Source organism: Onychostruthus taczanowskii, unplaced genomic scaffold, assembly GCF_017590055.1.
Source record: "Onychostruthus taczanowskii isolate IOZ18803 unplaced genomic scaffold, ASM1759005v1 scaffold75, whole genome shotgun sequence".
Lineage (NCBI taxonomy): Eukaryota > Metazoa > Chordata > Aves > Passeriformes > Passeridae > Onychostruthus > Onychostruthus taczanowskii.
The window spans coordinates 3,621,139-3,647,342 of record NW_024505339.1 but is presented as its reverse complement, the minus strand read 5'-3'; the positions used below and the strand labels follow the sequence as shown (position 1 = coordinate 3,647,342).

General features: G+C 45.5%; 1 protein-coding gene and 1 long non-coding RNA gene across 7 annotated transcripts in view; one reads left to right on the top strand and one right to left on the bottom strand.

Annotated features, from left to right (window-relative positions):
- Positions 1–1,541: 1,541 nt before the first annotated feature.
- LOC121345891 lies at positions 1,542–4,070 on the bottom strand. Its single transcript, XR_005954018.1, has 3 exons — positions 3,944–4,070; positions 2,308–2,456; positions 1,542–1,746 (listed from the first exon to the last, which is right to left on the bottom strand). It is a non-coding gene; the product is annotated as an uncharacterized LOC121345891 (long non-coding RNA).
- Positions 3,897–26,204, top strand: part of CUX1 (cut like homeobox 1) — a 267,150-nt gene continuing 244,842 nt past the window's right edge. For all 6 annotated transcript variants that reach the window (XM_041423197.1, XM_041423196.1, XM_041423199.1 and 3 more), the window contains exon 1: positions 3,897–4,027. In XM_041423197.1, the coding sequence (XP_041279131.1) occupies positions 3,965–4,027 (63 nt within the window). In that variant the 5' untranslated portion in view covers positions 3,897–3,964. The remainder of the gene's footprint in view (positions 4,028–26,204) is intronic.

Here is a 26,204-nt window from a genome sequence, read left to right as displayed (position 1 = left end):
ACACCACACAAATTTACTTTGCTTTTAATTGTGGCTGTTTTCCCTGCCCTCTGTGAGAATTGCTTTCTTCTCTTCCACCTGCCAGAGTGAATCTGTGCTCACAGGCTAACAGAAATCACAGGATTTTGTGCTTGGATTATGTGTGCTGCCATCTATATGATTTCTGCCAAAACTTCCCCAATTTACCAAAGAATGTGGGAACTGCCATGCTGGTTGAGATAACAGGGGTCCATCCAGCTGAGTGACCACAGCTGGACACCCAGGTAATCGTGTGCAGGCATGGGGGACACTTCTCCCTGCTATTTTCCCTGTTTCCAACCATTTTCTGCTCAGGGACTTTCCTGAGCTTCTATGTGTCACAGCATCCACATCACTGGCCAAACCCTCAGGCAATTTATGTGCTGCAAAACCTCTGGCTACTAGCAGGGATATAAATCAAGCAGAATTAGAGTCATTGACAATAATTGGGGGAAAAAAATCGGTGATTTGGAAGACATATATGAGTTTTGATCTTAATTTGGACTAAATCTCCCAGGAACATAAATTATCTGTTTGGCTGTCTCTGTTCCCTGCCATCCCTGTGGAATCCTGCTGTGCAATGGCACAGAGCAGCAAAGGATATCCCAAATCCAGTTTAAGGTGAACAGAAGGGCACTTCCACAGTGGAGAGGGCTGGGATTTTGGAATGAGGAGCTCCTTTCCAGCAGGCACAGGAACCAGGGACAAGAATCAGCTGAAGGAAATGGAAAGATGAGAGCCATGAAGTGAGAAGGGAAGGGGCTGGACAAGGAACAGACAGAGGTACAGAGAAGGCTCTGCAGGAATTCTTTTAGGGCACTGATATAAATTTGGGAGTCAGTTTACATGAAAATGAGAAGAAAAAACCCACAAGAATCCTTGGAGAAGAGACCCAAAAGTTACAGGTGCTGGGAGAAGCAGCACCTCATCTTTCAGTGTCCTGGCCAAGAAAATCAAGCAAGTTCATTAAGGCAAAGAGAAGCCCAAGTCCAGTGATCAATACTGGACTCATTGTCGAAAATACCCTCATGAATGCAGACTGATGCCCAGGGCAGCAGCCATGCTAGGGAACTGTTCCCAACAGTTTGGGACCTTTGGACTAAAGATCCATTTTTCTCAGTGCTCCAGATGATGACATTAAAATCACAAGAATAATTTTCTGTGATAGACCAAAGTGCAAATATGTTAATTAAAGAGCTGTTTCAGTGAGATCTTATGATATTAATAAGCAACAAATTTTCACCCGTATTCCCCAAAAGAAATCTGTACAACATACTTAAAATTATTTTGGAGGTATCAAGCAGTACTAGCTGCTGCCACCATTTGAGATTTAAACTTCAAATCCACTGTGCTTCCTTTTTCAGTGCTCTATTAGTGCCCACTGAAAGAAGTTAGCATTTACACAGATCAAATCTAACTTTAGAAAAACCTTCCTCAAACGAACAGATGAGAATGATTCCTCAAAACATAACAACCCAAGAAAACTTTATTCTAACCATCTTCTTTGCCAGGATGCACCCAGTTTTCCAAGCTCCCTCTCCCATTGTACACAGGTACATTTCAGCAGGAACACAAAGCACATTATCGCTTGCTCCAAGGAGCTCTGTAGCCTGCAGGATCTTTGCAGAATCCAGCCCGAAGAAATGCAGCACTTTGAGAAAACAGAGCTGTCAAGCAAGATTTCCTTGGGCTTGCTGCCACACAAAATGGCAAACGAGGGACTTGATCCTGCATGGAAGACAATAGGAATTATAGGTGCTCAGCGTTTGTCTTCCGGCAGAGTTAAGGTTTCTCAGCAATTCCCCAAATCAGCCGTACTGCTTTATACTTATTCAAAATTACATAGCTAAAAGCTTCGGTATGCAGCCACAGAGCTTTTATTTCAAATTGGCAATAATGTAACTTCTGGAAAAAAAATACTACAATAATGTTAAAAATATCATAAAATGTTATTTATATCAGGATTCATTTGTTACCCCATATGACAATCATTCATATTTCTTGACAGATATAAACCTCCGCTTAACACATTAGTATCATAAATATTACCAGATATAACACTGTAATTTAATACCTACCAAATGTATTTTAAAATATTACTCAATTTAAAACTTTGGATTTTAACCAGATGTGTTTCCAGAAAATGATTCAGGTCAGATGCTTTTTTCTTTTCCCTTTTCTGTGTGTGCGCGTTCAAAGCGGAGCGTTCCCGTGTGATTTATTGTGCCATGACTGTGTGCCCCGAACCTAAAACAGCACCACGATACTTCATCCTTGAGGCTTACACACCTGCAGTCCAAACTAACAAGAGAAAACATCTACATGGCACGGCAGGAGCCTTTGAAATGTCTTTTTGCAGTTGCCTGGACACAGAACAGACTGGTAGAACAGGGAGGCAGCGGAGAAAGGGTGAAGACAGGAACTCCAGCCTCTTTCATCTAGAAAGGGGGGACCATGGAGAGATTAGAGGAAAGGATTTTGATTAGATCACTGGAATGTGAAATGATGCTTCCCAGGATTAAAATCCTATTTTAGAGCTACCAAACCGGTTACGGCGTTAGTCAGAATTCGGAGGCTCGCGCAGCTCCATCCCTGCTCCGTGCCCGGCTGTGGCCCCGAGCACCCCACGCCCTCTCCCCAGAGCAGGGGGTACCCCAGCCAGGCACCCCAATCCCCTCCAGCATCATCCCAGCAAGGAGCTGCCCTCCCTCAAAGCATGGCACTTCTGGGGGAGAAGGAGCTTTCTCCTCCAAGGGCATCCCTGGGTCCAGCCCCACAGCAGTCATGTGGAGGCTCTTGGATTTCGGTCCCACTGGGCCCCCAGTTTAGATCACCACGTAGAGGTCTGACATTTTCATAACCAAATGCCATTAGTTTTATTCCCAGCACAGCCAACCAACAATCTGTAGGTCTGTAGTCGTCGGGCTGATCATTACGTGGAACCCATTAACATAAAACCCGCCATCGCAATTAGTATCTTTGTAAGCAGCAGCCTCAGCAAAAAGTGGAAATGGAGGCTGAAATGATGGTGCTCTTCCAAAGGAGGCCGGCAGCAGATTGGGAAATAATCTGTGGCAATTGCTCTGCTGCTGTCTCTGCCGTCTCTGCCATAACTTCTCCAAAGACAGGCAGAGCCATTTCCAAGCAGTCAGCCCACGGACTTGAGCGAGCACTAAATTCACTCGGTGATCAAATACAATTTGAGAAAAAATCTACAATCGCTCACTTGGGGGGGAAGAGATATTTTCCTTTTACAGATGAATTGCAAAACAGCAAAAGTAGCTGTATTTGGAAAAATACCGTGCACTTTATTGATTCCAGAGGGGACAGGTACAGACCGTGGGTTTGCCCATTTCCCAGTAAAAACAGGGAATGATTTCGAGGGGTGCAAGGTATCTGCAGGCTGGTTTGTTTTGTTAGGAGATGAGCTGTTAAAATATTCTTTGCTTTCCAGGAAGGGAACAAGGAAAATGTTCGTATTTATAGCAACATTATTGTTTAGAACAAAATAAGTTATCCCATCCTTTTAATCTCCGTTTCTATGGCTATCCTGCGCGGGGCTGGGATCTGAATTTCCAGCCTCCGTGCGATCCGTCTCCCCTCGGCAGCGGCACCGGCCCTGGCAGGGAGCGCCTGTCCGCGCTGAAGAGATCCCGTTCCAGGCGCTCCCGGACCGCCCCGGACACCGGGAACCCGCTGCCCGCGATGCACTTTTTCATTGTTGTTTCCCCAAAACTCTCTGCACTTGGCTAATTTTAGCCCCGCGGCTCCCCGAGCGGGCTCCCGCCGCCGCCGCTCCGGGCACCATTTGCCGGGCGATGCGCTGCCATGAACCCGCACCCCTCCCGCCCCGCGCGGCTGTCCCTCCCTCCCCCTCCCTCCCGGCTCCTGAACTCCAGCCCCTCTCTCTCTATCAGCCGCTCACTCTGTCTCAATATGTCTCAAGATGGCGGCCAATGTGGGATCGATGTTTCAATATTGGAAGCGCTTTGATTTACAGCAGCTGCAGGTCAGGCTCCCCCGCTCGCCGCACCGGCCGGGCCGCGCCGCCGGACCCCCCTCCCTCCCTTCTCCGCCTTCCCTCGGGCCCGGCCTCCCCCTCCTCCTCCCGCTGCCGGCCCGCGCCGCCTAAAGGGAACCCCCCGCTCCGCCCGGCCGCGGCGCTCCGCTCCCTCCGCCCCCCCCGCCATCGATCACCGGCCCCATCGGAAATTGATCCTCTTTGTTCAATTCATCGATCAGCCCAAGATGGCGCCGGAGCCGCCGCTGCCGGGGCTGCCGCCGCTTCGCCCGCTCCGTCCCGGGCTGCTCTTTCCCCGCTCCGCGCTCCCCCCCGGCGGCGGGGCCGTGCGGGGCGGCGGGCGCGGCGGGACTCCCGGCGGCCGCCGCTCATCCCCCGCCCGCCTCCTCCCTCTCCCTCCCCGCCGCCTGCCCCCTTCCCGCCGCCGCGTCCCCGCCGCTTTTCCTCCGCCGGGAGCCGGGGAAAGTTTACCGAGTGCTGGGACTTTGTGTGGGGGCGCCGGGCGGGCTGGCGGTGCAGGCGCGGAGCGGCGGGGGCTGGGGGCGGGCAGCGGCGGCGCCGGGCGCGGGGAGGGGCGCGGGGGCGTCCCGGCCGGCGGGGGCACCGCGGCGCATCTCCCCGCGGCGGCGGGAGGGCACGTTACATAATTCACGGGCTCTCCAGCCTCTCCTGCTGTCCAGGATCTGACAGATGAGCGGAATATTGATGCTTTACTGTGCTGGCTCGGGAGAGCCCAGAAGTGCCATTTCCTGCGAGGGAAAGTCCTCGCAGACCGGCCTCCCTCCCCCTGCCCCGGGGGAGCGTCCCCGGGGGAATTGCGGCCCCACGGTTTAATTGAGTTGCCGGGCTACAGATAAGGCCGGGGCGGGCCGGGGGGGTTGTCAGACGCTGTATCGGTGCTGCTCCCGCCGTGAATGGGATTGCAACACGCGTGTCTCCCAGTTGATTGGCGCAGGAAGGCGCTGCCCTGCCTCTCCAAACCCGCCGCTGCCTCCCGTTTAAATAAATTGGCTCGAAAGCCGGCGGCTGCCCACCCTGGCCCCCGCGGAGGCGGCGGTGGAGCCGGCCGGAGGCTGCGGCAGGCGGAGGGATGGTGCGCTGATGCTGGGCAGAGCCGCATTCCCGCTGGAGGTGAGGGGATGCTCGCAGGGGGCCGGCAGCGGGACCCGGCTCCTGCCGCCCTCCCTTCCCCTCGGCCGGGCGTGCGGGAGCGATATAATATAATACATATATATATATAATATTCAAAACTCCCACCCCAGCTGCCCCCGAAAGGGGAAGTGCTGCGTGGGATCTGTGCTGGGAGGCCGGTCCCTTCCGACTTTCAGGTGCATTAGGAGGTGGGGTGAAGTAGCGTTTTGTTTCAGGTTTCTCTGTCGTCTTCCACCCCCTTCGCGTTTTATTGTTTCTTTTAAAGGTTTTGGATTAAGGTAGATTTGGCTGAACTTTGCTAACTTGAAAGGGTTCTTAATAGTGACCCGGAATACCTACAGGAATACAGAAAATGAGATCCAGATGTAGAATTGTATAAAATAAAATGGATTAAATTAAGATGTAGTTAAACAAGGTCTGACATCTCTAATTGTGGACTTTTGCTTTTGCCTCTGTGTACGTGTGGCTGTACTTGCTTAGCATAGGAAAATAAACGCTCTGAACATCGCTGCCGTGGCGTTACATTTAACGGTGAACAAGTCTAAATATTGCCTATAAAAATAAAGCCTTCAGAAATGCTTATTGATTAAAACATATTATGCTAAAGTATCTATCATGTAAATTAAATTCTAAAATGTAATGAACACAGCCAAATGGCATTTTGATAGATTGTTCTATTCTGTTTTTAGTAAAAAATAGCTCACTTTTATAATAATTTAATTTCTGGGCATACTGTAAAACCTGTTGTGGAGTATCACTGTACAAACCTTAATCTCGTTTTTGCAGACTAAATGTGACAGTCTGACTTGAACAGCTTGTAGCTTCTCCTTTGAAGCATTCTGGTAACGCCAGCTTAGAGTTGTTTGAACAATATTCATTACCTGCTTTTGAGGACTGGTGATTATTTATCCGTGCTGCGGATTGAGGCTGTTCACCTGTTGGCAGGTTCAGCAGGCAGGCTGTGAGCAGCACAGAGTTTGTTAACTTTGCATGCACTCTGTCTGCAGAGAGCCCTGGAGTGACCGGGGAGGGCGAGAATACCTTCCTCCGTATGCAGAATAGTTAATTTGTTTCAAATTAGCTTTTTATTTTTTCTTTTTACCCACCCATCTGCACGAAGAGGTAGTGTAATATTTACTCCCACTTGCAGATGAAGCAATGTGCTATAAAAACTATCATTCCCAGGGATGAAGTTCAGTCCCACAGAACTGTCCATGCCTCCCTCCGTCCCCGTCCTTCGCTTGCGCTGACGTATTTCGAGCGTGGAATTGTAGAAAATAAAAATACTTCCGCGTACTCTCTGTTCCAGCATGAAAGCCTGGAGGATTTATGCTTAACACAATTCCACCTGAGCCCTGCAGAACTCCAGCTCGTGGAGCTCAGGGTGTGAGGGCTTTGAAGCTCTGTGTGCATGGGAAAGTTGTGAGGAGCTGGGACTGGGCAGTCCCCGATCGCCGGCAGCCAGCGCCGCGTACCCGGCTGCTCCCAACTTCCTCTTCCACCTTCTGTTAGAAGGAGATGTTTAACTGTTGATGAGCTTCGACCTGCCTTGTAATATTAAGCAGCAGGTTTCTCCAGATTGTATCAATATTAATTAAAAACAGAGCCAGGAACACTTTAGGGTCTGACTTTTTAAATTATTTATTTCCTTTCGCTAAATAACCCCTTGTTTATAGCGAAAGATGTTTCAAGTGTTGGAGACAGGATTAAATAATTCAGAACTTGGATTAAAGAACAAAAAGGTCTGTTCACAAATGGAATATGAGATGCAAAAATGGCAGCTTCCTACAGGTATCAAACGGGGCTCTTCACTGGAGACTACCTGCGAGGCACGCAGCTGAACATTAACCCTTTTCTGTAATAAAGGCTGGCACGATTCCTAAAGGAACTGGAATGGGCATGGCATTGCTGCCTCAGTTTGCTGTGTGGTGGCAGATGGACCCATGTTTGATGGGAAGGGAGTTGCAGTGCTCAGAGAAAACAGCCCCTCGCAAACAGTGAGTACTGTGGCAGTAAATGCAGGTGAAATTCTGCTGCCCTCCAGTTAAAGCTGCACGTCCCGTCTGGAAGCAGCTGTGTGATTGGAATCAGATCAGCAGCGTGAAGGTAACCTGCTGTTCCATGGTCCTGGTTTGTTTGTAGTTTTTGGTGGCCCCATCACCTTCACTCTAAAAACAACCTTTTGCTGGAGAACAGGAAAAGGAGCGTTGTGTTCCCGTGGGCACAGCGTGCAACTCTCCTTGACAGCTTGCTTAATATTCTGAATATGGGTGTGTATATCAATAGCAGAGGAGGCAGCTGGTCTCTCTGACCAACAGGAATAAATCTAGCTTGAGCCACAGCTCTTGAGGACAAATGGAAGAAGTTAATACTGTTTGAAAACTTAAACTATCTGTAGTTATTTTGACAATAAACACAAGTTCTCAAAATGTCATTGTAGCTTTTTAGAAGAGGCTCACATTCTGGTAAAAAGTACAGTTTCTTATTGCTTTTGAGCAGAATGGCAGAACTCGTTACCATCAAGCTGGGGAGTGAAAATCTAAAAGGCAAATCTTGCTAATGTGTTTGTTTTTTAAAATCTCATCCTGGTATTGCATCATATATGATTAAAGTAAGGATAGAATATTAGTTCTGTGCGGGCTGTGACTAATTGTTTAGGGTAAACCATTGATATTATAAAATCTGTAACAGAATCTGGAAAAACTAAGTTGTAATTAGTAGCTTTTAAATACTGAAGTACTTCTGTTACTGAATTACAAGCAGGTGGAGTTGTTAGCATCTTTTAGTTGGGTCTGATGGTACCAGAGCACATGCTGATCTGTGAAGGAGTTTGTATGCTTCATCAGAAGTGGAATTAGTGGTCAGATCTGAGTGTTTAATTTTGGTATCTGTGCAGGTTGTTACAGAATTGTTTCTGTCCTAAAAGCAGTCAGTGGTTCTCTCTTTATGGTGGTAGCTGAATGTGCATGTGGAGCAGAGTCTCCAGCTGCTGTAGCCCCATTTCTGCTCCCCTCAGCTGCTCGGAGAGGAGAGGTGAAAGCAGCTGGGTGTTCCTGCAGGAAGGGAGGGATGGCAAAGCCAGGGCACTGCTGCCAGGATACTCTGAGAGCAATCCCTGCTCCCCCGCAGCAGGAAAGCTTTGGCAGCTTGTGGCAGTCAGGGTGATGTCCCTGGACACCCACCACACATGACATAGCAGAAGAAAGGCCCTTGATGTACTTCTGGCACAAGAACTTGTCTTTCATAGGATTCCTTGAGTCCTGTTCCTCGGGAATAAATCTCTGAGAGCTTTCCTATCCCTTGTTCTATTCCTGCAATGAAATAATGCCCATCAGAAATGTGGCAGAGTCACTGCGTGCTTCGGTCACTCTGCTCTAGTGCCAAGTTTGTGGTTAATTGGATGATATATTGAGACGTGCAGTAGGGAGGATTTGGGATATGGTAATGGTTGGGAGTTTTCTGAGGAAAAATCACACTGATTGGCTGTATCTGACAATACCAAATAAGTAAGGGGTGAAACATTTTCTAGGGAAGAAATTACATGCAGTCTAAAATTCCAGCGAACAGTTATTCTTTATTTGCAAGCTGATTTGTAATGCAAAAAGTGGATGTAGAAAAATGCATAATCCAGAGTTTCAGTTTGATCAGACTGAGGTTGAGAATAAAGGCAGTTTATTTATTGGGTAGAGAACAGACACATATGTGGATGATTGGTATTTTTTAAGGCACCAAGCAGGCAGTGTGCACTGGCTTGCAGCCTTTCTATGTAAGCAAGGTAGTAAGTTCCCATCTTGTGTATCCAGGTTTTTCCTGCATGTGTGCTTGATTCTTTCCCATATTTTTTGTGGGAAGGCCTTGAAAATACAATGTTTTCTGTACTGGGAATATAGTGACAATGGTCCACTATGCTGGAGTGGGGGAGTGAGGAGAAAGATTTGAGGATGAGAGAGGGGGAAAGCTGAAATGGGATTGTTTGCAGAAGACAAGGAGTGTTGGGTGAGGAGACTTGTACTGGAGTGCTCACAAATGGAGTTGATTGTACCAGGAAAGATGGGAGAAACTTGGACCTCACAGTCAGAAATAGTGCCCTTAAATTAGTGAACATAAGATAAATCCTACTCATTTTGTGACATATGTTCTCAGCTTGTTTTTGTTGTCTCTGGTTTGACAAGGCAAATCAGTGATTTCTGCCTTTATTGGCAGTTATAATGAAGAAAATACAGGCTATTGCACTGGTTGGATTGTGCAGAACGTGGAATGCAGACAGATTGTTGAATGTTAAGTTTTTATAAAAGATTAAACACAGTTGGGTGTCGGTTGTTGAATGTAACAAAGGTCTCCACTCCTGTCCAACAGTAATTTGGATTTCCAGGAAAGCTCTAGGCAGTGAGGAATTTGCAGTAGATCCACCACTGTACCCTGGTTGTGCTTCTGTTCTGTCTCTAGCAAGACACTGCAGTGTTACTTGCACCTCCTGTGACTTAGCAGAGTTAAACATTTACCCTGAATAAAGATAATTTTTGGTATGAAGGTGTTAAAGCCGGGAGGTGCCCGACAGCTCCCGTGCGTGTGTTACAGCAGGCAGGGGTTTGCAGCTGGAGCCTGTCACACTCATGTCTAACAGCTTTTTGCCTCCCTGGCAATTCACTTGCCCCCTTGCCTTGCAATAATTCGATTCCTTTGTCGGCAGTTGGGGCAATAAGGAAGTTTCTGTGGGGGCTGGAGCTGTGCTGCCTTTCCTGGGGAGCAGGGAGGGCAGCTGGGGTGCTGCTCACCCTCCTCCTCCTCCTCATGGACCCCAGTGATCTGCTCTGGCAAGACAGAGGTGAAGATTACTCATTTTTGAAAGGCTCTAAAGCAGATGCACAGAAGTATTTTAAGCTGCTGTGTTTAGATGCTTTGAATTCCCCCATATCTTTGTGTCTCTGGTTGTGAGCACTCCGAGGCACGTACGGATGTAGGCCACGGCTGTCTCGGAGGCTTTTCAGAGGAGTTCATACATCAGAGCTGAGCAGATCCTGTGGTTCTGCTCTTTTGTGTGGAAATGTACCTTAGTGAATGAGCAAGCCTGGAGACTGCAGCATCTGGAGTGCCAGCACAAGCTTTCTGTGAATGATAGGATAAAATATGGCTAAATGGCTGCACAAATTCCATGGGAATGTGACCATTCCTCTTGCTCAATCCAGTGATTTTGTATAGGTGAGCCCAGGTGTGCGCTGCATGTGGGAATTCAGGTGAGACCAAACCATGGTCTGATTCCTGGAAACATGTTATCACATCCCTGGAGCTGTGGAGCTGGGATGGTCCAGCGCTGCTGCTCTGTCACGTCACCGCGGGACTGTTTTTATGGGCTTGGGGAGGGCGTGTGCAGGAGCAGTTCTGACACACTGCAGAGGTCTTTCCTTGCTGAGAAATGTTGGTTTCTGTCTGTGGCTCACGTGTGACTAGCTGAGGGCAGCGATGTTAGAGGGAAGTAAAAATTAAAACGAGTGCTGTGGGGGAAATGACACTGCTTAAAGGAGTGGCGGGGTAGAGGGAACTGGTGAAGAAAGGAAGGAGGTAAGGAGTGAGCATAAACCTAGGACTTGGAAATGAAACTTCTTGCAGTACAGATGGGAGAAGAGAGCTTATTTTAGCCTTTATATAAATATTGGGCAGTGCACTGTGGTGGGTCTCCCAACAAATGCCTGGCTGTAATGCCACCAAATCCACCTCACCTGCACTTGCTCACCTTAGATCACCTGGGGTTTGCCTCCAGGCTGTCCTTGTGGGAACATCCTGGGAAAATTTGTCCATGAGATGCTGAGGTGGTGGTGTGACTTCAGAGTGCACTGGCAGTTTTTAGTGTTGCCCTGAGACAATCAAGGGTTTGTGTTTCCTGGTAGCTTTTTATCCACCTGCATGGTATTTTCAGGTATTATGAATAGGAGAAACGTTCTTGCTGTCCTTACTGAAAAATAAAGGAGGGGGCAAAAAACCCAGGGAATTTCCTAGATTTTTTTTTTCTTTTTTTTTTTTTTTTTTAAATGAAGACTCAGACTAGATATATCTTAGCTGGCAAAAGCTTGTATGTTTTGAGTGGAAATGCTCTGGCTTATTCCTGTAGAAACTAAACTGCAAAACCAAAAGGGAGTGTTGCAGATGATGAGATGCAGTGGAAGTCTGATGGGTTAAGTCTTGCTCCTTCTGCTCTCGGTATCTCTGGTAGGTGTTTGTGGTTTCATGGTGTTGCTGAACCAATATTCTAAAGAAAACGAAAGATTCCTCTTACCAAGGCTGAGCTGAAGCTGGTGTGTATCAGCCCTTCGAAAATGTCTGTATGTGAACATCACTTTGGGCACTGGTGCTGACACCCAGAGCCTTGAACTGCTTCAGATTCGGCGTGAGCACGGTCAGGAGGTGGCAGTGACTCTCAGATGAGTTGGGAGTTGCAGTCCCACTGCCAGGAGCTGCCCCATCATCCCCTGAACACATCCCTTGCCTGCACTGGTTTGCTTCTCCATCTGGAAACACTGATAGTGCTCCCAGCCTCTCTCTGAGATACAAGATTGTGAGTTAGCAGTTACTGTTGGGTTTTGCTGCTACTTAATTCTGTCTTGTAGATAAACAAGACTCAGTGGTTACATTTTCTGCACCTTTGTTCTCAGTATTGTAAATGGCTCAGTCAGAGAACGTGCTGATTTGTAGGCACTTTTCAGGCTGTTGCTGAAAACAATTTCAACAGAAATGAATGTGAAAAAAGCGTTGGTTGTCCTAAAAGAATATTGAGAATGATTGGTACTAAATCACTGGAAAAAATGTTTCTTGCCCTTGGTTATAGTTATAATCTAGAGTTACTCCTATATAGACACACTTTAAAACATACCTCCCTGTTGTTTGGTGAAATGTACAATTTATCAAGTTTCCCTTCAGATTTCTCTGTATATTGAAAGCTGTTTAAAATTTACATTATAGGCAGTCAGCGATATGAATGCTGAATTAAAAATTCAGCAGTTTGTGGTTGCATCATTTCAAGCTTCAGGCCAAGGTTTGAAACAGCTCCCTGTTCCAGCAGGACAGGCCAGGCTCTGCCAGCCAGGGGCAGGGAGGCTCTTCCATCCCAAGCCGTGCTCTGGTGGTTTTAAGGACAGTGAGGTGGTTTTAAGGACAGTGAGGTGGCTTTAAGGACAGGGAGCCTTTGGGCCCCCTGGATGGCCAAAGAGAGGGGAGATATGCAGAGCAGCTCTTACGTGATGTGCTGCACCTGTACTTGAAGGCTGAAATTCATAACTCACCAAATACATAGCATGGGGTAGCTTGAGATCTTTTCTTTCAACTTTTCCCTTACATCCCAATTACCCAGGCTCTGCAGTGTAGCAGCAGCCTGCTTGTGCTGTCAGTAGGCTTGGGGGTTTGCTTTATCTGTGCTGCTTGTGCCATCAGGAATATCCATCTCCTGTCTCCTGCTCGTGTCCTGCTCTGTGCTGGGGCTGTGCTCCTGATCTTGGCAAAGCTGGATAAACTTTATCCCTGTTTAGCACAACACCCAGTGAACATTGCTGCATGTGCTGAAGTTTTAGCTCGTGTGTAGTCAGAGTTTCTGGCTGAGCTTGCTTGAAGGAGCTGCCCTTTCTGCCCAGCCCAGGGCTGAGATGAGAGCAAAGATGAATCTCTCCATCCTAGTCCAGCAGCCTCTCATCTTTGCTTTTATCTCATGTTTCTAATCAATTCCATTCATTTTCTTGTTATTTCGTTGATGTGACACACAAATGTTGTCACACTAGCTCAATAAAATTTATACTTGTGTCTTGTCTGTAATTATTTTTCATTTTATTTTTATTGGGTGTTTACTTGTTTTATTGCATGTTCACGTCAAAGTAAATTTGTATCATGTTGTCACTTAAAGATGTTTGCTTCATTTTCATCCATAAATAAAATGTACCCTTTGTCTAGGATCTGAAACACGAGAATGTTAATTTTGTCAGTGAACTACATATCTGTTTTTCTCCTGCAGATCTGTGTGTGTTAATATTGATAAAACAGCTTTGGTTTGGTATGTCTGGTATGAGCACAGTTGCTTTTCTGATATTAATTGTGGGGATGGGATAATATTAAACATTTAAAAACAAGGAGCCAGTAGTCTTGCAATTGATTTTCTGTGGAGAGACTTTTGTGCTGAGTTGTTTACACAATTGTAACCTCAGTTTCTTTTAGGTGAGTGCAAGTGTTTCATGAATTTCAAAAATACAGTTGAATGCACTGGTTTCTCCTCCCTTCCTTTCTTCCAACTCTGCCCTGTCTCTTTCAGGAGCTCTAGTTTTCTTTTGCTTATAGGTTTCTGCACATTTTCTTTGGCATGGAGTGTTGCTTTTAAAATTCTTGGGATTCTGGAAAAGGGCAGCTTGCTCATATTGTGTCCTCAGCTCATCTCTCTGCCTCTGTTCACTACACATTTGTCTGTTTTCTTAGGCAAATGTACTTTATACTCCTAATTACCACTTGAAACTCAGAATATCCTTTTTTCATTCCTCCCAAAAGTGACTGGGTACTTGTGGCTCTGTAGCGGGGAGCTCGGGGGGTGCTGTGCTCTTGCTTCCCAGGATGAAGCAGACAGTAGGGAGGGAAGAATTGTTCTATAAGAATTTATTCTGTATTTTGTAAGAATTTTATTTTTGTACTTTCCTGATCCTGTCAAACTCTGTGGGCCATCAGTGTTACTGACAGTCCTTCACCCCTGCAGGACTGAGGATTAATTCCCGAGTTTAGGTCAGGATTGGAATCAAATTAAACTGTTTTACAAAGCCATGCTCTCAGTTTTATGTCCAATGGTTTGCTGTTTCCATGCTCATGAGGAGGAGGTGGTTTCACGTTTTCGTTAAGTGCAGGCAGAGTTTTGGTCAGTCCCTCAGCTGGAAAGCTTTATTGTAAAAGCTGAGTTCTTCTGTACTACTCCTAGTACACATTTTTTTCTCTTTCTGAGGCCTTTGCTGTGCTCCAGGCCATCAGCTAGTGAGACCAGAACTGTGTGGGATTTTTTTCTTGGAGTGATGTGTTAAATACAGCACAAATTATTAAAACATCACACACACTGTGCTGTGATCAGCTTGGTTTAGATGATAAATTAAAATCTGTTAGCATCTGAGATGTTCTGGCATATCCTGAGAATAGTTAGTTCTTTAATATGCCAAGCTAAGTAAAACTTGATTAGTGTCACTATCTGGGATTTTCTGTCCTGTAAATAGAACTTGAAGGCTAAAATTGGAACTGTGAAAACCTACTTTAACTGGAATTAGAAGAAGAATTTAATAGTTCAGATTGATTTCAGGATCTTAGAAAGTGGTCACTGTGCACCAGAGCTGTTGTACATGCCATCTTAAAAATTAACTTCACTGCAAGGGCTGAAAAGTTACTTTGGGACTGCAGCACTGTCTGCTTGGCCATGCAGCACGGTCTGCTGGGTTGGAAAGGTGCTTTCTGTGCTTGGCTGCTGCCTGTGTGCCAAAGGTTGTTGTGTCTCCAGCTCCTGGCTTTGCACTCCTGATAGCTGCCAGGATGCTGGCTGGTGAAAGGTGATGGCAGGAATTGGGGTTAGAGCCTTTCTCCTGCCAGTGTGAAAGCTCCTGATACCGGGAGATGATGGCTCTGTGTGTTAGTTTTCATTTTTTGGGTGTGCTTTGGTTTTGTGCGTGAGGTGGGTGAGATGGGAGCTGGTGAGGCAGTGGGGTGCCTGGTGTGGGACAGCACAGCCACTGCTGCTGGGCTGGGATCCTGTGCTCTTGCCTTGCTTCCAGGGGTGTCATGGCAAGCTGCAGTCACACTTCACAGTGTTTTGTGCCCTATTTATTTGCTGTAATCATTTTACCAACCAGTTGTGAAGTTAATTTCAATGGTAAGAAAAATTCATTCCATATCTAGCTGCCTTTTTTTTTTTTTAAGTTGTTGGTTGGCAGCAGCCCCTTTGTACGGTGTCTTGATTGTCAGCTCTTCATTATAAATTTACTTTCTAAATGCTGACTTAAGGCCTGACACTTTGTTTGTTTAACTGTCAGTTACACTACTTGGGAGACCTAATAAAAGCCTCTCAGATCTTCCTATTGAATTAGGCCACCCTTTACCACCCCAGTGAGTGAAGTAAAACAACTGCAAGAGTCTCTTTTCCTGTCTATCCCATTTTTGCTGGAACTCTGCTTTGGGTGTCTTCTGATCCTGTCCTCACTGTGACAGTCGTTCTCTGCTAAAAGGTCACTCTAGTGTTTTAATTGGATTTTTCAGCTGCAAGGAATATAAAAATATAAGTTTATTAATAGAGCGGCTTTGATCTTGAAGGATTCCAAAACATTTGCTGCATTGCAAGTACAGGAATGGTTTAGTTTTACTGCTCGTTCAGGGATAATCAATTTTGTCGTGGAGCATGGAAAGCTGAATGTTCTTCCTGGGAGGTCGGGGGGAAGTAGGGGGAATCTGGGAAGGCAGAATGTTGTTCCCCAAGTGGAATTTCCCCAGGATACAGAATCAAATTGTGGTGCTGTCAGAGATGCCAAAGGATCTTTCATAAGTTGTTTTGGTTTTGTTTTTTCATCTGAGATCTTTGAAAAAGGTCACGGGCAAGAGACAATTAGAGAAACACTTAAGTGACCTTGTTAGTGTATTTTTGTGGAATTATTGTGCTTTACAGCTATTGCTGCTTTACCCAGATGGTTATTGCTGGTTTCCATCTGTTCATTAAGGAAAAGTAAAGACAGAAAACGGCAGCTTTAACTGGGTTTTAAACCAGAACTTTCAGGTTTTATTTCTTCTTTGACCACGTCAGGTTAATGTGTTGGGTGAGCGCGCTGCGGTTTCACGGCAAAGAGATTAAAGTGGGAGCTTGTCTGCTCAATATGGGTCACGACAGCAGCTTCCTGTGTTTTGGGCACCCTTTCCTTTGAACAGTGCTCAGGTATGAAGTGTGATATCACCCTGGCAGGGAGCCAGGCCAAGGGAAAGACTCTGACCAAGGCTGACATGGAAACCATTTAAGCATTCGTGGCCAAAAGGATCCTCAGCTCATATTGCTGCTTATTCCCAGTTTAACCTCAGGGCTCTCTGTGGGACTTCATAGTCCCCCTTCGTAGTGGAGTTTTCTCTGGTTTCACTAAGATCTGCTCCCTTAGAGGTTACACACTAAAGTCTTTGAGGCTTGCAGGTGTGAGATCTTCATGCTGGCACTAACATAGGTGAGCTGACACCAGTTTTAGTGTTCTTGTGCTTGGGGTGATTCCCCATCTCTCAGTTCCTGGAGAATGGTGGGAGAAGGAGCCCGGAGAGGCCAAGAGCATGATCTGGATTTTCACCCAATGATGAACAAAGCAAAATGAAAAACTTGCTCATGTCACTAAGAGTTTTTCTTCACCTGACTATTTTTTGAGCTGGTGGATGATTTGTTCTCACAGAGCTGTTTTCAGGCAGCAGAAAGTTCAGGTGGGATGGAAGAGGGAGAGCTGTTTGCAGGGGTCCTGAGCAGGGTACACAAGAGTGGTTTTATTTCCCTGACTCCTTTGCCAGTTGCTCAGCCAGATGTCCTCAGTAGTTTGTGCTGTAAGATGTTAAGTAATTAGATCATTCAGATTCTAGTTAAACATAATTAAAGCCCTGTGTAAACTGAGTGAAACTGACAGGTTTTATAGGTTGGTCATAGCAAAAATATCAGATGATATAGCTCAGCATTAATACAAAAAGATTTAAGCCTCTCTGCCCTCAAATAAAGAGGTGTTTAGTCTCCAAATTTAATCCTTAATTAGAACTACAATTTATGGAGCTTACTAAAAATGTTTTTAGGATCTTGGAAGCCTTACTCAAAAATGCTTCCGTGTAGTGTTTGCTGGTTAAAGTTTCCTCTGTACCCCTGAATTCAAAATAGAGAACTTATTTAGCAGTTATTATGTCAAGTTAAACAGAAAGATAACAGAATTTTGCAGTTTTTTGCCTGTAGTTTAAGTCAGTAGGGAAGTCAGTTGCAGTGGTACTTCTTGACTAGAGAAGGGTTGGAACAAGCAGCACCATCTCCGGGTGCCTTTCCCAGCGTGGAGCTGATTTGCCTTTTGGGATCATCTGGGTGTAGCACAGCCTGTGTGAGGTGCTTTGGTTTCCAGCAGTGCCTTCCAACCCACGGCACGTGGGGTTCATGAGCATCACATTCCCCTGGTTATTGTTAAATAGCAGAACTGGAGAGAATCACCGTGTAATGCCACCGTGTCTGCAGGTACTGCAGAGCAAAAGAGCAAATGTGAGATTGTGAGCACACGGCTGAAACATGAGTTCCGTGTTCCAGCCTTTGATTATTGTTGTTTTATTGCAACACTTTGAAGCTAATCTTGATTATTTCTCTCCCTCATTTTACAGATATGACACATTATTTTGTTGTTTGTTTGCTGGCAGGCGAAACATATTTTCTGAAGGAAAGTGTTAACAGATCCGCTGATAAAATGTCTGTCTTCTAAAAACTGTCTGAAGACAAATTGAGTATTTGTCTACATGTGCTGTTCACACTGTTGTACCAAACAAATTAACAAGATGATTCTTGTCTTTTGTAGGATGTAAACTTTCTTTTATAATGTTGTAGGAGCCCAAAGTTGTGAATTAGACCCAGGGTGATCCTTGTTCTGCCAAGTGCTCTGAAAGCTGATTGTCACTTCACTCCAGCTAATAAAGAAAATTTAGGTACAGAACATCCACAGGAAAGTTATGCTGGAAAATTCACATTTGAGTAGTAAAGGGGGATTTAGCTGTTTGACTTAGTTAAAAAAGAAAAATCAGAAAGAAGAAGGCTGCAGTTATCTCTTGGCAATCCTAAATGATGAAGTTGTCTTGCTGGGTACTGAAAACAGCTCCTTTGCATGCACTGCAGAGTTATTTCATGCAATAACTTCCCACGTCCCCTCCAGCCTCTCCCCACCACGCTCAGTTATGTCACTGGTGTGATGCTCTGAGCCTTGCTGTCCTGGCTGGAATCTCGAGCCTGTTTCCAAGCTTGTATTTCTCACTTGGCAGCACACGCTGCGGCTGGTGGGCAATCTGCCGTATCCCTTTTTTGTCAAACATCGGAGTTGGTGTCTGACACTGAATCCGGGAAGAACAACGGGGAGAGGGAAACGTACAGCGCAACTGGAGAGCTCTGCTGGGTGTCTCTGTGCATTTTTTTGTACTTATTGCTTATGATTGATTCCCACTTCTTGTGGTCATAGAATGGTGGGGGTTCTGCTCTTTGCTTTTAGGTGATTTAAATTTTCAGCTATTTTTTTTCTATCAAGTGCTTATCTGCTTACGAGTGAAAAACTCAGTTTCAGGAAAATCCCCTTAAGTTCTATAGAGACAAAACAATTCTGTCAAGGTGTGTGTACGTGTGTGTGTGTTTGTGTAAACACACAAGCTCACACAAGCACAATCTCCTTTCTGGATCAGCTCCCACCATGCAAAATACAAACCTGAAAGGGCTATAATTGATTATGTGCAATAGGAGACAAACAACCAAGATTTTGGGAGAGGGCAGGGTGTGGTCCAGATCTGGCAAAACATTTAAGAACTGAACATTATTTTTTCAAAGGTAGGGAAACTTTAAAACATTGGTCCAAGAGTTAAGACTGGTTGGGAGAAGGAAAAGAGTACAGTAAACTGAGACGTCGTCTTTGTAGGGGGAGGAATTGGGAAGAAAGAACACACAAGTTTAGGTTAGTACATGTTCATGTTCTTCTGGTTTTTTAACTTCATTTGTTTCCCTGGCAGATGTCCCATGGCTTTGAGGCCTTTGTCTGTGTGAGAGAGAACATGAAGGAGGGCTTGGCAGGACGCTTGGGGTTGTGTGGAATAGCTGGTAGTCGTATTTATAGTTGGTGTTGTCTCTTGGCTTATGCAACTTTGATAACCAGCAATCATTCTGTAAAGTTACGTGTTGTGTTGGCAAGTCAGCTCTCCTTGAGTTCCCTCCACCAATTCTGCACTGTAGATACAGCTCATGTACAAGTGTTTGAATAGGATTTGTCACATCTGCAACTTTACTTTTTGTAGGCACCCTCCACTGTCTTTTCAAACTTCATCATGTAACAGAAGACATTACATGCAACCCTCCTTGATTGAGTTGAAAAAACACAACATTTTAAAAGCAATCTAGCAGTCCTTAAATGATAGGATTTTTTGTATCATATATGTGTGTGTGTGTATGTATGCTGCATCCTCCTTTGAAGGCACTACATTCATTTTGCAGTGATTGTTGTACCTGAGCATTTTAAATTGTTTTCTTCTGACTTGCTGAAATTCACTGTGGACTTACTTCTGCAGCCTCTATATTCTGCAGGGGAAGAGGAACAATATTTGTCTGCTGTGCGAGTTTGAACCTTCTGGTTGCCTTTTACTTTCTTTGTGTTTGTGGCTCTAAATAGATTTATAACTCTGCAGCTTTATGCCTTTAAAACACCTGCTGTAATTGCCTAGAAATATCCTCCATGTCAGCCTTTATTGCTTACTGTGATTACGCTTCTGGTAACCAGGCTTTTTGGCAGACTCATAAAATAAGTTTCTCATAATAGGATTCCGAATGGAGTTAAACAATATGCATAGTTCAAAGTGCAAATATGTTTTATTGGGGAAAGGATATTATTCTGCTGTTCTTTGATACCTTTATTGGACTCTTCAGAAGGTGCTTTGCATTGAGTGTATGCATAAGTTAAAAAAAATCATATGCGACCCATTTCATTGATGGAAGTGTGTGTGGGCCTTTGTATGGCAGGTCTAGAGGTAACAAGAATGTGCAGGCAAGTTCTTGAACCTGTGTACACAGTTTTTTTATCAATTAACAGCATTTGCACATAAACTGTACATAAGGTTGAAAAAATGCTGCTTAATTTTGCTGATTTAACACCTAAGTGCTGTGTGAATGCTGAAAAAAAAATCTGTCATTAGAGGGTTGTACCTTCAGCTTCAGGCTGGTGTTGTGCTTCCCAGCAGAGCGAGGGTCCTGTGAGGCTGTTGGAGGGGTGATGGATGAGCTTTCAGGATGTGGCAATGTGTTATATCTGCTGATTCTTCACACAGAAACTTATCACAGAGTTAGATATTCCCACAAGAGCAAAGGTAGAGAGGAAGGAAGATCCTCAGACAGTTGAACTTTGTGTTCTGCTCCCTTGATCTTGATGTCTCCCCTGGCATCCTTCAGGTGGACATCAGAGGGTTGGGAAATTCTAGTTTAACATTGCAAATCAGCCTAATGTATTAGTTCTTGTAAACTGTTTCTGGAGATTGCAGGATTGAGGAGGTGTTATTTATCATCACTTTTAGCTAAAGAGTTCCACCCATGCAAAATTCTTAGTGCTAAGAGAATTACACTCTTTGGTAGGTGGGTTGTTCTCAAAATCTCAAGCAGAGGAAAAGGTGGTGAATAGTTATTTTTGGGCTCTTTTAAAATATGAAAATAAAATTATTGGGGTTAGCCAATGTTCTTTACATCAGCAACTTGATCCTCAAGGATATTTTGGCATTTTTGCCTTTGAAATTTAGGCTAGACTTCAAAGGATCAATGAAATTTCCTGGGACAAGTGGGTGCTGTAGAATGGTGGAGACTGGGCTAGGAGGAGATGGAGTAAATGAGTGTGGGTCGCTTGGTGCTGCTGGTGTCTCTCAAATTAAGGAAACTTTGTCCCACACTGGAGCAGGAGACCTTCCAAGGACGTGCCTCAGAAAATGCTGCCGAGGGTTCAGTTCGGGGTGCAGGTGCCTCTCACCTGACTCCTGTGGGGTTCTGGTGTCCTTGAATGTGGCTGTGGACTCCTGCAGTGGCTGCTGTGGGGTATGGGCTTGGTGTCACCTTGTGCAGGTGCTTGGTGCTCTTGTGCAAAACCTGCTGGAGTGGTTTGAGCCATTTCCCTGCGGGACTGGGACAGTGAGAAGCTGAATTTCCTTTTAGGCGTAGAGTTTATCATACGGCATAAAATCAAACACTGTGGGATGGCAAAGGCTGTTTTATAAACTAGTTGGCTTGTTGTAGCTGTGATAATCTGTGTTGATCAACCCTTTTGGTGTTTGCTACAAAATTTATTCTAAAAGGCATGGTAGCTCGTTCTCGTTGGTGGCGGTCCAAATCGTCTCTGCTGCCAATCTTGGCACTGGTGCCAGTGGTTTGCTTTAGCTGATCTAAGAATATAATACAGATGGTTTGATACTCAGCATGGATATATACAGATGGCTCAAAACTTTCACATTGCTTTATTTCATTCCATTGTTTCTTCTCGGTATATCAAGTATCTCTGGATATATATATATGTGAGATTATATATATATGAGAGATATATATATCATTGCAATTCTTAAAACAAGCTGGTCTGCATTTGGTTCAGCTTGTGCCTGTCGTTGCTGTAAGAATTTGGCTGCTATTTTGTGCAAGTTCCATGTTCTGCATGTCAGTACAGGTGTGCTTATTTATAATGCACAAAAATACTTCTGTCGAGTTGTTTGACCACCACACCTGTACATTCTCCAGTTACATGGGATGTAGAAAGCACATCCCAAAGAGAGAGCCTGTAGATCTAAAAATCCAAAGTTTGTGGTCACCAGCACTAACTTAGTTCAGTCTGTTGCTGACCCTGGCAGTGACATCTTTGCTCTTGGAGCAGTGAAGTTTTAGCCCTGTGCAATAGTTCAGGCAGAGATCAGCGAGCTCTGGCTGAAGGCTGGATAGTTTGCTTTCAGTGCTCATTACAGCCTGTTGATCTCTTGCCAGCAGAAATTTCTAGGTTGGGAATTTTTCTGTTGTATACAGGTGTATGACATCAGTTGCCTGCTGGCAGGACAGGGTGTAAATAGAATCATGACAGCATAACTTGAGTGCTCTCTGTGCACACAATATATTAATGTTCCAGCAGTGGATGCTGACATAGAGATTGTCTGGGCAAAGGGTAAAAGTAGCCTCTGCTTTGATTTCTCTTGAATGGGAGATCCTCATTCTTCAGGCTGGGGCATCAACAGCTCTGTCCTTTGTGTGGAGCTTGGGAGGTGCTTGTACAGGCTTACTTTTGAGTAGTGATTTACTTAGCTGCCTTCATAAGGCTGTTAAAGTGCTTAACAACGCAATTAATGTAATTTAAGGACAGTTAAAAGCACTAGTGGTTCTTTTCAACTTTAATTTTAAATGCTGAGACAGATTAAGCAGTTTGAACAATGACATTATTCTGGTCTATAGCCACTGAGCATATAAATAAAACATACCCCAGTGCTTGGTGTATTGAGTCCAAAACTTACAGACCATTGAAATCAGTGATTATGGATATATTACCTTGTTCTGGGATCATCAGACGTCTGACAAGTGTGATCAGTGCAAGTCAGTATTTAGATGGCAAATCTTCAATAAGTATTTCACTGTTGTAGGAGGCACTGATGATGATTTCAACAGGTATGTCTCTTGAGTTTGCTCCAGTTCCACTGCAGATGCTGGCATGATGGTAATTCCTGAGATGAGACATAAAATAGGTTTATGCATCTCCAAGTGTATCCTATTCTGTATGCTTGGAAGCATTTTATCCAGATAGCCACACAGTTTTTTCTATGTGTAGTTTGTTTTGCAGGCTTTTCCCCATATATTTCATCAATGCTTTAGTTAATACTCTTTATACAATTCATATTCTTAATACAGAGAAGTTCATGTGATACTAAACAGGAAGGAAATTACACAAGAGTGCCCTTGTGATGGAGCTGCCAGCTGGGTCCATCACCTCCAGCTCTGGGACGAGGCAGTGGAACGCTATTCCCTTGGGCACGAGAGGCCTGGCCCATTCCATGGCTGCTGTGGAGCAGGACAGTCCACCGCTGTTGATAAAAGAGATGATGGCTGTCCATGGTGATAAACTTAGCAAGAGTGAAGTGGTGCATAACTGTTTTCTGGGAAAATAAAAGCAGTAAGGGCAGGTGGGATGTTGTGGGAAGCAGCATTTTCCAGGGAATGCAGTGAGGATACTCATGTCTGGAAAAGGAGCTTGCTGGAGGGATGTGTAGATTAAAGGGAAACATGAATTTAAAATGGAGCATGGCTGTGTAAGAGCTTTGATGAAATGATCCTCTGCGCTGTGAAAACAAAGACACCTAAATCCTACATGGATGAGGCAGGGCCATTAGCTGACCTCAGAGTGCAGTCCTCCAAATTAATGGTCCTGGAGCAGCCAGCTGAGGTGATTTGACTCTAAAAGTCAGGTGGTTGGGAGTGATGTGTCTGGTGAAAGTGGCCTTAGCTCATAGACATTTAAAATGTTTCAGTTAGTTTTGAAAAGATAAGTTTGTCTTTGAAAAATACAGGTGCTTGTGTGATGTGTTAATTGGAACAGTCCTTTTCTACCAGCCTCAAGAACTTCAGCTCTGTTTCAGCCTTATTGAGGAAAAAATAGTTCTTAAAATTTATCTTCATCCTTCCTCAGGAAGGATAGAGCCTAACTGGGGTGTTTCCCAAAGAGCTGGTTTCGGAGTGACTGACTGGTAATGATGAGTGACAGAATTAGCATAAATTCAGAGATACGGTTGGCTGGTGCCAACTGGCTGTGTGGGTATAAGAGTCGCTCTTGGGAGCGATGACAGAGCCTGATTTTTATCCCTCCCTCCCTCCCACCCCCCCACTTTCCCACCCAGAGTGCTGAATATCCGACTGGATATTAAATACTTGAAAATCAACCTACTTAGCAGCCTGGAGCAGGCTCCAGGGAGGAGGTTTGGAGAGGGAGGGCTCGTTCGGGGTGGTGTTGCAGATGGGGATGTTGCCGTGGGGGTGTCCCACCAGAGGTGGCTGTCCCTGGTGGGTGCCTGGACGTCTGTCCCAGCACCCTGAGCTCTGCATTATGTGATTCCCCAGCGAGGTTTGCTGCTGGTGGCTCCAGGCCAGCTTGTCATGTCAGTGTTGAAAACTGCAAAGCATCTCTCCAAAGGCTGGGAACCTGTCTCGATCTGCCCGCTAACCGCGGTGTCTCCCGAGCTCCACGCGCATGGCTGGATGGCTCCTGCCTCTGCCGGGCTCCTGGCCACGACTGACCGGCTCCCTGGGGCTGGGCTGGCTCATCCACCTGCCCTGGGAAGTCCAGGGTGTGGTGGGGGACAGAGGAGCTGTTGGTGTGGCCACCCTGTGCTGGCCAGGCCATGCAGGTGCCAGGGGTGTGCCCCACGCTGGGCAGTGGAGATCTCCGTGCCTGCTCTGCTCCCTGGGAGAAGTGGAGGCATGGACGGGGAGCTGGGGTGGTGGAAGGGCTCAGGAGGAGGCTGTGGCTGCTGCAGAGGACCTAAGGACCTGCCACTGGTCCTCAGGGTGACAGACACCTCCCTCCTCACTGCCCCCCTACCAGATCTTGATACCCATGTTTATAAAAACAAAATAAAGTAGAGATTGAGTGCAGCATTTCCTGGAGCTTTGGCTATTTAGGAATGACCATTCCATGCTCTGCTGTCTCACTGCATTGGGGCCCCACCGTGTTGGACCCCTCCCTGGTGATCCCATGTGCGTGCTTAAGTAGTGGGGCTGGAAAATGGGAATTTCTGGATCTAGGCAGTGTTGGGAAGCATCTCCCAAATGCACACCCTGACAGCAGCACTGCCTTGTTCCCAACATGTGCTTAATCAACTGGATAAATAGAGGAGCTGTTCAAATGGAGCCACTGAAAAGCACCTGCAAAATCTGTAGTCACTGCTGAAACCCCAGTCCCTGTATGCTGATTAGGCTCTTGTTTTTAAAAAACTTGTAGTGAATATGTTTAAATTCTGCAACTAAGATATTTTCCCTAATTATTTTCTTTTAAAATACACTTTTAAGATGGTTGCTCTGATGCTGAAGAATACTTAATGCTTCTTCCCTCTTACTGGTGTATAAATGCAATCCTGAAACATTGTTAATTTTTCTAATATTATTTGTAAGATTATTATTGGATATATTTCTTTATTTGAAGGGGTGGAGCTTACCAATGAATTATGTGACTACTTGTGAGAATAAAATACTAGGTAGTATTCCTATTAAAATATTTTTTCCTAATTGCTTAGAATTAATATCATGCTTGTGTAGCATAACTCTGTTGGGCTTTGAAGGTAGATTTATCTTGAAATTTCACAGGTATCATTTTATTTGAGTTGTCTGCTGCTCCCCACCACCACACACAATACAGGTCCGTTCATGCAGGTTCTGTGCTGTGTTTTACTGCTTCTGTTGTTTGGGTGAGATAAAAACTTTTTGAACTACTAAAGTGGACAGAGTTTAAAATTACAGACACATTACTTTCCTTTGCAGCCATAATATGTTTGTTTTGGCAGGCTGTCTCTTCACTGGAACATGGAACAGTTCCTTTTTTTGCTATTATTCACTGTTTTCAGTCATACAGCACCAAGTATTATTCATGGCCCTGGAAAAAGTTACTCCTTCACAAAACAAAAGCATAGGAAGTGTTCTGAGCCTCCCTTATTTTCGTAATTGACAGGTATTAATGTTGTGTGGGTACCCGGAGCAGTGACAATGTGCTCTAAATTAATGAATATCACAGGGTGTTTGTGGCTGGGGAGCCTTCCCTGGGTCTCCAGGGGCTGTGGGTGTCCTGGTGGCCGTGCTGCCGTGTGCCACCTGCCAGGACAATGCTCCCTGGATGTTCCCTGGAGTAAACACCACATTCACCTGGGCTAGTGCTAAGCTTCTCCCACATGGTGGAGCTTTTACCCTCGACTTGACCACAAAAAGACATTTGCAAAGTGCAGAGAGGCAGCTTGGGAAGGGAGGGCTCTGCTCTCCTCTTCCCTGATCCATTAAATTTTTGTGTCTTGTCTAATGCTGTGTTTGCCCTGCTCAGACATGGACACTATGGCTGTGCTAATGCCTGCAGATCCAGCAGCATTCAGAGGCCTCCTGGATCCCTCTGGGATCCCATGGCAGCTCCTGATGGCCTGGAGCTGCAGGGCCATGAGTGCCCAGATGTGCTGGAACCCCCACCCCCAGATGTGCTGGAACCTCCCAGCTGCTGGAACCCCCCCCCCCCCCCCCCCCCCCCGCCCCCCGTCC